The sequence below is a fragment of the Abramis brama genome (genome assembly GCF_963993115.1).
Source record: "Abramis brama genome assembly, chromosome: 1".
In the NCBI taxonomy this organism is placed as follows: domain Eukaryota; kingdom Metazoa; phylum Chordata; class Actinopteri; order Cypriniformes; family Leuciscidae; genus Abramis; species Abramis brama.
Genome location: NC_139963.1, coordinates 13,559,305 through 13,571,363, shown reverse-complemented (window position 1 = coordinate 13,571,363; position 12,059 = coordinate 13,559,305). Strand labels below are relative to the sequence as shown.

The 12,059-nt window shown below is 39.5% G+C and overlaps 1 protein-coding gene across 1 annotated transcript; it reads left to right on the top strand.

Annotated features, from left to right (window-relative positions):
* Positions 1 to 607: 607 nt before the first annotated feature.
* Positions 608 to 9,853, top strand: LOC311080946 (outer dynein arm-docking complex subunit 4-like; the record flags this gene model as incomplete). The annotated part of the gene is made up of 11 exons (XM_084111240.1): positions 608 to 623; positions 676 to 798; positions 917 to 972; positions 1,120 to 1,267; positions 1,366 to 1,590; positions 2,660 to 2,788; positions 2,885 to 2,963; positions 5,063 to 5,149; positions 5,264 to 5,460; positions 5,647 to 5,747; positions 7,137 to 9,853. 11 exons carry the CDS (start codon positions 608 to 610, stop codon positions 7,170 to 7,172), a joined length of 1,197 nt encoding a protein of 398 aa, XP_083967366.1. The 3' UTR covers positions 7,173 to 9,853.
* Between the last annotated feature and the right edge of the window lie 2,206 nt (positions 9,854 to 12,059).

Genomic DNA, 12,059 nt, shown 5'->3' with positions numbered 1-12,059 from the left:
AATTATTTTATATCTGGGATTTTTTTTCTAAACTAATAATAATATTGTAATAAATATTTTAACAAAATATTTAAGAAAAATTTCAGTGCATTGTCACTGTATATACAAATTATGTTTCTGAAGTTGTTTTGCAGAAGATAAAAGCTGTATGACTAATTTGTAATTACTAATATTTGTTTTAATTTAGTAACGTTTTTAAAACGTTCCACTAACAAGTAAGAATAACGTTTTAATGCTAACGTTTTTAGAACGTTTATCAATGAAGTTAATCAGCATTGTGATAAAAGTGTCTAATTCATACAACAAGCAAAATGCACTCAACTTAAATGAATACTGCTATTTCCTGTTGAATACATAATTATTTTATATTCTGGGATTTTATTTTTCTGACCATAAAAAATAAGTTAAATAATGTCAGTGCATTGTGTCATTAGTTGTGTCACTGGATTTACAAATTATGTTTCTGAAGTTGATTTGCAGAATAAAAAGCTGTATAACTAATTTGTAATGACTAATATATATTTTTTAACATAATAACGTTTTTAAAACGTTCCACTAACAACATAAGAATAACGTTTTAATGCTAATGTCTTTAGAACGTTTATCAATGACATATAACGTTGGCACAACGTGTTATAATAACGTTACAGCAAGAACGTTTTTGATAACTTTTAGAGAACTTTCAGAGAACGTTAGCCAATGTTCTGAGAACGTTCCCTGTTAGCTGGGAAGCTACGTCCAGAGCTACAGGAGTTCCGACTGGGAATCCAGAAAGCTCAAGAGGCAATCGAGAACTCAGTGGGCAGTGAGTCCTTAGACACAACATGATGAGAAATGAGGAGTTCATGTTTTGGTTCCACAACAAAGTGACTTAAGTTAGTAACCCTCATCTGCCTCTCTCTCCCCGACCTAAAAGGTCCTTCCTCTGTGAAGTTGGAAAATAAAGGAGACCTGTCTTTCTTCTACAACGGGGTGAGCTATCTCTTGCTCGATCTCTCTTCCGTTATGCCACCTTCCCCGTCACTCATACCACACCGTCACACCATTGTTTATAATTTACGTTTATGTTCATTTTAGCAGTTAGTAATGCATATTGGTTTGTTTGATGCGTTCCCAAAGGTTCGTCCCAAGCATTTGAGTCATTCTCATAAGAAGGAATCCAAAAAGCATGGCCAGAAGAAGAGCAAATATGAAAAAGCAGCCAAGCAACTTCTGGGAGAACTGTACAGTGACAGAGAATTCTTAGATAAACTTCTACAAGATGAAGGTGTGTGTTTTCATGTTTTTTTAGGCCTTGTTTGATGTTAGTTTGCATCTATGATGGTGTATATTCTATATAAAGTACGGCAATCTGCTCCCATACAGATCTTATGAAAGGTAAGATTGGAACTGGAGAGCGTGTGCAAGATCTGATCGTGGGCTGTATCTCCTATCTGGACACGCGGACAGCATTCTGGCAGCAGCAGAAGCCCATCTATGCTCGTCAACGAGACCGAACACTAACGCAGCAGCGGTGGAGCCGGGTTCAACACAAGCCACCCTCAGACCCAACCCGATATGTCCTCGCCAGTCTGGAGGATATTGACAAAGGTGAACCTCTGCAGAGTTCAAAGTTCACAGCATTAGGTTCCTAACAACAAAGTTCAGCATTAGTTGCATACTCATATTGCACATGCAAAATCATAAACTACTGTCAGAGTTGGGGGTCAGTAAGATTTTTTTAATGTTTTTGAAATAAATATTTGATGCTCATCAAGGCTGCATTTGTTCGATCATATTGGGAAATATTATTACGGTTTAAAATAATTTCAGCATCATTACTCCAGTCTTCAGTGTCACATGATCCTTCAGAAATCATTATGATATGCTAATTTGATGCTCAAGAAATTTTTCTTATTGTTATCAATGTTGTAAACAGTTGTACTGCTTAATATTTTTGTGGAAAACTTGATACTTTCTTTTGTAAAATTATAAATGTCTGTACTCTCACTTTTGATCAATTTAATGCATCCTCGCTGAATAAAAGATTAATTTATTTATCTTATCTAAAAACAATCTTACCGACCCCAAACTTTTGAACTGCAGTGTTTGCCTATGATTATTAGCTAACTGATGAGTGACTGACCTACGACAACTTGGAGATAATGTTGGAATTATGATCCTAATTATTGAACAAACTCCTAAATATAACTATGAAACTTTGGCGCATAAATGTGTACCATTTGTGCCATGGACATGAACAATACATCAAATTCTGCTACTTGTTGAGAAGTGTTATTACTTTTATAAAGCTGCTGCAGATTTACTGTTGTTCAGCGGATTTTTGTGGGCGAAATCCAGTCTTTTCAATGGGAATCCAGTCCACACATTCTGGAATTTCACAGGAGATTCACATTTGTCCCGTGGGTTCACCATGTTGACCAACAGAAAACTGCTTGATTTGAAAATGACTTCTGTGAAATTTTACAAAAATTACCAAACCTTAAGAGATTTTTTAGGTGACACATGATTTTTTCCTGGTGGACAATAAAACAGGCCAAAAAATCCTATAGACTCATAGAAACACTCTGGTATCGCATTACATTTGGATTGGCAAACATTTTCTGAAAATATTCTGTATGTTACTGGGTTTATTAAGAGTTATGTGTTGAATTGTCAGCCTTGAGTGCCGGCGATGCAGAAAGCGGCCTGAAGAAGGCCCGTGAGCTCCTGAAGGCGGTGAAGGAATGGTCTGAGCAGGTGCTGCCCAATAAGAGAGAAGTGCTTGGGAACCTGCACAGCTGCATTGGTAGAGTCTGGGAATCTCATCGGCCCAATACTTAAATATATAATATCAATAGCACAAGAATCAGAGATACAACATTTTCTTTTATGTTCTGTGTAGGCAATGCATTGATGGATCTTGGGAATATGGACAAGGCTCTGCATCATCACGAGAAAGATCTGGAGCTGGCCAAGAAAGGGTGAGCGCTCATGAGAGCAGGAAAACTACCTTTTGTTTTTCTTGGATGGTTAATTTGGCCTAGCTTTGGCCTAGCATACACATAACACATTATAGACTTCTCATTTCATTTCAGTTTCATTTATGCATTTGGCAGACGCTTTTATCCAAAGTGACTTACATTGCATTTCAAGACACACATTTACATTCTTATCAGTTCTTGCTTTCCCTGGGAATCTTATTGAGGGTTGATTTGTAAAGTAGGACTACACGCCTGCGCACATATATATTCAAACGCACATACCTTTGAACTGAACACATGATGCGCATGTGCGTGACGTCTGCGTTTTCGCGGGTTTGCGTTTTTGAGGTTTGCGCAGAGATAACGGATAATCGTTTGCACCTTCGAACCTATTTCAGGGAGTGCGTTCTCGAGACGCCATCCACTGTTTTGTGCGGATGGGCAGCCGGGGTGCGTTAAGGGTTTTCCTGTTAGAGCGGTGTTGTGTTAGCGGCCCTTAAGTTAATAACTAATGATCTTCACAACGGAAGTGAATCAATCAATCAAAACTAACTTTAGCTGGACAATAACTTTATCCTAGAGCTGTTGTAGAGCCTAAACAATCTGTTATGGTAATTTCCTATTATCACTGTAAAGCTGCTTTGAAACAATCCATATTGTTAAAAGCGCTATATAAATGAAGGTGACTTGACTTAAAGGTGCCTTATGCAACTTGGAGCCACCTATAGGCAATTAGTTGAATTACACTGGTAACGGTTACTAACGGAGTTTGATTGACAGCTTTGCTTCCCAGTAGGCGGAGACACTTTTTGCTTGCAGGGTATTTTTCAATGAGCTCTTTGGTCAAATAAACCACCGATAATCATTCCTGTGCCATTCCGTATGTTTTCCGTCCTACCCCGAGCCAGTGTGTAATCCTAGTAGGCTAATGATTAACGGCACCTGGGCTGAATTGGGTTTGTAATGAAACCTTACGGACTGACGGAGGAGCAGGAGTAAGTATCACACCACTAAAATGAAATATAGAATGAACAGAAAACAAACAAATCACGCTAACCTTTTCTCAAGACATTCATCATCATTTTCTTCTGTCAACGGTAGAATATCCTCAAACTTCTCCATAATCCCTTTAGTTTTGAAGAGTACATTATTTTGGGGGGGCTAGATAGAAGTATGAATCACTAAGATTTGAAACTCGTTACTATCTAAGAATACTAACCTGTCCGAAGCCGAGCCACCTCCAATAGTTGAGCCTGGTGCAATGAACACCGACATTCGTTTGGATGGGGTAGAAGTAGATGGGCCCTTCTCATAACTACGGAAAACAGAATAAACATAAACAGCTCAACTAATCACGACGTCATCTGGACTATCCAGTACTGTACCAGGCATAGGGGATAAACAATATGCGTCTTTTGACCAACTTGCACAAGGCAAAATATAGCTAAAAATTCCGTGCAATTTATTACGTTTGGTCGACCAACCTGAACCCACAAAGCATATTTTTTACTTTCTCTTTTGCAGAGATCACAATGAATGTTTGCGAACTAACTAGCCAACCTGATAAATGAGGTATTACATTACTGTACCTGTCCAATAGAAACGTGGCCAACTCTGCATCGCTCTTCAATCCAAATGAAAACTTCATCTGCCGCCATCTGACAAACGCCAAACCCAGATTTACTCTGGTTTTACTCCGGGCTTTATCCGATGCTCTCTTTGCATTGCTATATTTTCTTTTCTTATTTTTTTTGGCAAGCTCCGTCGCTAGCAGGGCTTGCGTCCGCCATTACTTTAACAAAATATTGGGCGTGTTTGTAACTCTCAGTGTACCTGCCCTCAAAGCCTGTCATTGGCTATCACCTCACACACACCCTTACAAATGTACACGCCCCAAAACGTCCCGACTCCAATATATGCTGGCTACCAAGGCAGTGGGGGAATGTCAGTTCTGACACTCTGCCAGATACTATGTTTTAACGTTAGCTGATGACATATAAGGGTTATTATTGGATATTTTATTATGGAACAAGTTGCATAAGGCACCTTTAATAAACTACTATTCATCAGATGTGTTTGGTTTGTGCTTCGTGTCATAGCGACCTGACGGACAGTAAATCCAGGGCTCTGGACAACATTGGCCGTGTGTACGCACGGATTGGCAAGTTCCAACAAGCTATAGAAGTGTAAGTGCATTTGCCTTTAATTAATGTTTACTTTGGTGTTGATGTACACAGAAAAGTCTATTGTAATAGTGATTTCATTTTGTTCTGTGTGTGTTTATGTGTGTGTTTGCATAGCTGGGAGGAGAAGGTGCCTCTAGCATGTGGCGGGTTAGAGAAAGCCTGGTTGTTCCATGAGATCGGCCGCTGTTACCTTGAGCTGAAGCGCTATGGAGAAGCACGAGACTATGGCTCCCGCTCGCTCACGGCAGCGGATGACATCACTGATGAGAAATGGCAGCTCAATGCCAGTGTGCTCATGGCGCAGGCCAAATGTGAGTCCAAACTACATCGCCCAGAATCCCAGGAAGTCAGCAGTTTAATGCACTCTGTGACCATGAATAATCTGATTTCCCACAATGCTCAGAATCAATAGGACGTTAATGTGGTCGTTATGTATATTTGATCTACGCCATGCTGTGCGATTACATCACTTTACATCCTCTTTCTCTCTTACATAGTGAAGCTGGGTAACTACAAGGCCAGTGTGTTACACTTTGAGAGAGCACTGGACCGGGCAAAACTGCTGCAGGACGACTCTGCCAGCGAAGCCATCCAGAAGGTCTCACTCTCTCTCCCTCATCCCTCTCTCCATCCATCTCGCCCACGGCCTTTTCTATAGTCCCCTTCAAACTACATTAAAATGACTGAGATTCTGAATCACACTGGATGCGCGCTATTGTTTCTGTGTATGTCACTGAGGACCAATATGGAAGTTATTGTCAGTTTGACTAAAGGTGCGGTCACATTTACCATTGTTCGGCAAATGTTTGCAGGCAAATTCCAGTCATTTCAATTAGAATCCATGCGATCAGAAATTTTGCAAGGGCAAAAGATTTCCCCTATGCAGATTTTGCATTGGGTTTATATTGGTCACGCTTGGTTTGTAAAGCTGCTTGGTTTGAAAGTGTGAGCCTATGCTTCATACATTGCTACTGACAATGGACAACTGACCTTTTTTGACAGCAAAATTGTGCCGAAATTTCACTAATGTGAGCACAACTAAAGCCTCACACCTTGAGTCTGGGTAGTAATATTCTGCAATGTCTATCCTGTAGAATTCCCTTGAAACTGTTACTCACTGTTAGTCTCGCACTTAAATGATCAGGCAACTCCGTCAAGCCACACTACATTTTGTCTTTCGCTTAGTTTCTACTTCTATGGCATCACCCCGTGGGGCTTGTGCATATTAAACATTAAAAGTGGATAAAAGGAGATTGATTATGGAAGCTAAGAAATATTAGTTTATATTATATGACAAAACCACAGTGACTTCTGTAAGGAAAGCAATGACAAAGATTATGCTTGGAGAAGCATTTTAGAAGTCATGAAAATAAAAAGTTACGAAAATGTTGTCTTAATTTTATTCCAGGAAAACAGCTTTTCTGATGTTACATTGCGTGCATTACATCTCTGGAATCTTGTTGTGTTGTGTGTAGTTAGTACATGGTGACAGAATACTCATCAATACTAGTTGTTTTGTCATAATATGAACTGATAATTGTAATATTTACATTTTCATTTTTTGCATGTTACCTGATTCTTGACTATCCCGTTGATAAAAAACTAACAACAATCAGTGTGATTGACAATTTTATTTTATTCTTTGCATGGAAACACTTGAATTAGCCTAATTGAACACTGTCTGTGTGTATTGAAACTTCAGAATTATTTTCATATAGACCTGCAACAGTGATAAGGTAAAGCTAAGAGTGGTCCAGACCAACCTTCCGAACGTATGACTTACAGAAGGTGTACTTAACTAAGAACGTTTCGGGAAACATGTATTAACCATTAACGATAAGGTACAGCTTAAGGTGTAACTTAAGAAGGTTTCGGGAAACCAAGCCCTGATTCTTGACTATCCCGTTGCTCTAATATCATATTTCTTCATGTTGCTCTGCTATTATTTGACTCACTTTAATCAACTCCTCAATTTCTCGCCCTGCAGGCTCTTCGTGAAGCAAGACACAGAGTGACCCAGTAAGACGAGGAACCCATCTGAATAAAATGTCTGCAATCAAAGTCAGAACTAATGCATCCTTACTAGTGGAATAAAATCTGCCTGAGGAACATTGTGTTGGATTGCATTCGGGTGTCATTGGTTAAGGATTACTTTATGACTGCCTTCTCTGTGCTTGTTTGCATATGGTAAAAATATGTTTTACATAGTATTACATAAACAGACTGTCACAGTTTCAGAGTTATAACAAATCATGTCCAAGCGATGTTGCCCAGATAGTGTTAATGTTTTGCTATAGACACACACTTGTGCTGTTACCTTCTGTTGATAAAGAGAAATACTCATAATCCAAACATGTCTGAATTGAAAATCATTCAAATGAGTTTAGGTTACACTCCATCTATTGAGTCGATATTGACTTTGCGTATGTGCTCAACAAAAATGAACACAAGTATATGGCCTGACAGATTCCATACGAATTGCTGCCAATTTGTTTGTGTGAGAGAGTACGTTTTAGATTTGAATCCGATCGCTCAAACCACATCAGGAGGTGATCTGGGCCGCATTCCAGACAAAACTGCCTATGTGCATCTGGTTGTTGAAACTACATATGTAAATTTTACTCCTCCCAACAATGCTTAAAAATAAATGTGTAATAGTGTTTTAAATGACATGTTATAGCCAGATATGACGCGCTGCTGCAACACACATCGCAGTAGATGATCAGATGAGAATCTCTTCATCAAGCCAATGCGCAAACTACCGCAAATAAAACTGAAAGTAAAACCCAACACGGACGGCATTGAGTCATAAAAACTGAATGGGGGAGAGTGGGGTATGTTGTCACACTTTTCACACTGTCTAACATTTACTGAGCACCATACAGTAATGTATCACCATTGTGATAATGGTACAAATGTCATACCAAATGAAAGAAGGAAGTCTTGGGCACATGTTGTATTCATAACATCTTAATATCTTATCTCATTATGGAGTTGTAGACTGTTGAATAGAGAGTGTGCACTTGTGACAATTTGCCCCATCGGCGGGTAAGTTGTCACACTAGATTATCTAAAAATAAGAACACAACGACTTAATTGTGAATATTGATTTTAATTTTTTAATTCAAACCAGAACTGGAAATATAAACAATCGTGCCTGGAGAATCTGGAAAAACAATTATTTCATTCAATTGGCTATATACAGACGAGGCAGAAGCACTCTTCATCATCTTATGATGACTCATAACTGGGCATGCAAGGCAGAGCAGAGTTGGTGCTGGAGCCTGGCAGGGCAAGTCAAGTCAAGTCACCTTTATTTACATAGCGCTTTTTACAATACAGATTGTTTCAAAGTAGCTTCACAGTGATAACACGAAAATAATACAACATTGTTTGTTTCTAGAAGAAAATTGCATCATCATCCACCTTAAGTAAGGCAGATAAATAATATTGTTGAATATTAAATGTCCCCAACTAAGATTAGATTAGATTTCTTTATTTGTCATTGTACAACATACAACGAATTTTTTTTGACTCTCCAACATACAGATAGGAGTAGTTAAATACATATTACAATCAAGGCCGCATTGCTCATAAATAAATAAATAAATAAATAAATAAATAAATAAATAAAGTGCTCGTAGTGCTTCACATACGTTATCATGTGTGTCAAGAATGTGTTGTTGTAATGATGATAGTTTGGGGGTGTATTTTCAGTTCATGCTTCAATATCGTGATTGCTTTAGGATAGAAGCTGTCAGGGACGGACTGACAATCTGTGCGTTCTGGAAAAGTCCAGAACGGCCGTCCAACCGCGGGCCGTCGGCACAAACAAAAAAAGAAAAAGAAAAAAAAAAGAAAAAAAAAGTCTAATAAAGCATGAACAGCCAACAGCAGGGGCACTAATACGATCACTTATTATGCTACGTGTAAAAAACAACAACTGAGGAAGAAGAGTCGGCCTATAGCCACTGACAGAAAGTTAGTTTTATAAGGCTGCACTTTTAAATTTGCTTACATTATATTTGAATAGCAGTGGTCTCCAACGTGGTGCCTGTGAGTTGCGCGCTAAACACATTCTATAAATAGCCCCAACTTGCCGTCGGGGCTCCAGACTTCGAATAGGCCTAAATGGTATAATTTTTGCGACCTTTTCAACTAAACGTTTCAATTTGAACTTTTGCCTCTACAAAATTACCCAACTCTCTTTGATTATACGCTGTCATTTGCGTTGCGTATGAGAAACATCAAATGGCAAACGCTCAAAAAGCGGAACAAAACTTGTTTGATCTGAGCAGCGCATTATCAGCTCGGCCCAAAAAACAGCGATCGCGGCCAAAGCACGTTAAGCTGATCTCGATCACGCGAACATTATTACACAGAGCTGCGCGATCCACTGAGAAGCATTTAAATTCAGCGCAGAATTCTCTATATAAACCCACAAATGACTATGTGATTTAAGCTTGTAAAAAGCCAGATAAAACAGCGCTGATATTCTCAACATATTGACGCAAAAACAAACAAAAAAAAACAAACAAACAGGCGAAACATTGTTCCAACAAACCAGTTAGAAGACATTTCACACCAAAACTTATGAATTAACTTTAGTAAAACAAACTTTTTTGGCAGAAATGTGCCTGTATTCATATTAAAAATGCTGTTATATTAATATAGTCATGTAAAATGTAGCCTAATGCAGTAATGTTTTGTTTAGTTATGGCAGTTTTTTTTTTTTTTTTTTTTTTTTTTCATTTATATTTATACTAAATGTTTGGGCTACTGTTTTTGATAACACATACAATAGGTTTATAGTAAATCAACAAAAAAATCAATAAATATTTTCATAATTTTTCAGGAATTGTTTTTTTTTTTAAACGCTTGTAAGTCTGAACCAGAATATCAAGATATTTTATTATTTCCCATATGATGGTGAAAAGTAAAAAAGCTTCACCATGTAATCGTATAATAAATATTGGAGTATAAGAAATAAAAATTCCTTCTAGATTATTTTATCCCTTGAGGTAGCCCTCGCACACAAAAAGGTTGGACCCTGGTATATAGTAATGTTTTATAATTACACGTTTGTGTAATTTGGGGTTACTGTAGCCAGTGACATTTCATTATTTGTATTTTATGGCATTGTACATTTTTTGTTTTTATTTGAAGGCTGAGGCTTCATTAATAAACACAACCCCAATTGTCATCATTTGTTTTGAGATGTTACTTGCTGTGAATACCTTGTCTGATAGGCTACAGTATTGTGGCATATAGTATCAGGACATCCTGGCTAGTGTCTGTCGCACACGGCTAGAGGCGAATGGCCGGATGATGGGCCTATTTGGGAGAAAGTCCAGGGCTGTTTTTTAGCCCCAGTCCGTCCCTGGAAGCTGTTCATGAATCTTGTTGTGCGTGATTTGATAGACCTGTAGCGTTTTCCGGATGGCAGTAGTTCAAATAAGTGATGGGCTGGGTGATAGGATCCTTCAGAATGTTGTGTGTTTTCTGCAGACAACGAAAGGTAAAAATGTCATCCAGGGCAGGTAGTGTTTGTTTTGTGATGTTCTGTGCGGTCTTTAATACTCTCTCCATGGGCTTTTTATCAGCTGCCGAGCTTCCTCCATACCACACCAGCATTCCATATGTGAGGACACTGTCAACGGAACAGCGATAAAATGACACCAATAGCCGTTGTGACAGGTTTATTCTCCTAAGCATTCTTAAGAAATACAGCCACTTTTGTGCTTTCTTGACTAACGCTGTGGTGTTTGTAGTCCAAGAAAGGTCCTCAGAGATGTGTGTGCCCAAAAATGTAAAGCTAGACACTCTCTCCACTATCTCCCTGTTGATATACAATGGCGTGTGAACAATCTGTTTCTTCCTAAAATCAATGATGAGTTCTTTTGTTTTATTAATGTTTAGAGTAAGATTATTATCTGTGCACCACATTGTCAGCCTCTGTACCTCCTCTCTGTAGGCATGGTGATCAGCCGCAGCACAGTCGTGTCATCAGCAAATTTAATAATGCTGTTAGTGTCATAAGATGGTATGCAGTCATGAGTATACAGAGAGTAAAGAAATGGGCTCAGCACACAGCCTTGTGGGGCTCCCGTACTGATTATCAGAGTGGGGGATTGATGCGGGCCCATCCTCACTGACTGTGGCCGTTTCGTTAAGAAGTCCTTAATCCATAGGCAGATGTTATGCTGTATGCCTAGGTCAGACATCTTGTAGAACAGCCTGCTTGGTAAGATGGAATTGAAAGCAGAACTGTAGTCAATTAATAGCAGCCGTGCATACGTCCCTTGATGTTCTAGGTGGCATAGTACAGTGTGGAGGGCAGTAGTAACGGCATTGTCTGTCGACCTGTTGGCCCTGTATGCATACTGGTGGGATTGTGGTACTTAGTAAAAAATATACTATCAATAAACAACTCAAAACATGCCAATACGTGGAGAGCTGAGCCGCTGCGTGTGCACGCGCCGCCATCTTGAGCCGGAAGCAAGCCAAAAGCCAAGGCAACAGTGGCAAGGAACCAAAACTCCCATCAGGTAACAGAATGGAGAAAAAAACCTTGGGAGAACCCAGGCTCAGTCGGGGGCCAGTTCTCCTCTGGACAACAAGCAAAAAGTGTATGATTATGATCCAGGCAGTATGGCAGAGTTGGTGCTGGAGCCTGGCAGAGCAGAGTTGGTGCTGGGATCTGACAGGTTGGTGCTGGGGCCTGGCAGAGCAGTGTTGGTGCTGGAGCCTGGCAGAGCAGAGTTGGTGCTGGAGCCTGGCAGAGCAGAGTTGGTGCTGGGGCCTGGCAGGGCAGAGTTGGTGCTGGAGCCTGGCATAGCAGAGATGATGCTGGAGCCTGGAAGAGCAGAGTTGGTGCTGGGCCCTGGCAGGGCAGAGTTGGTGCTGGGGC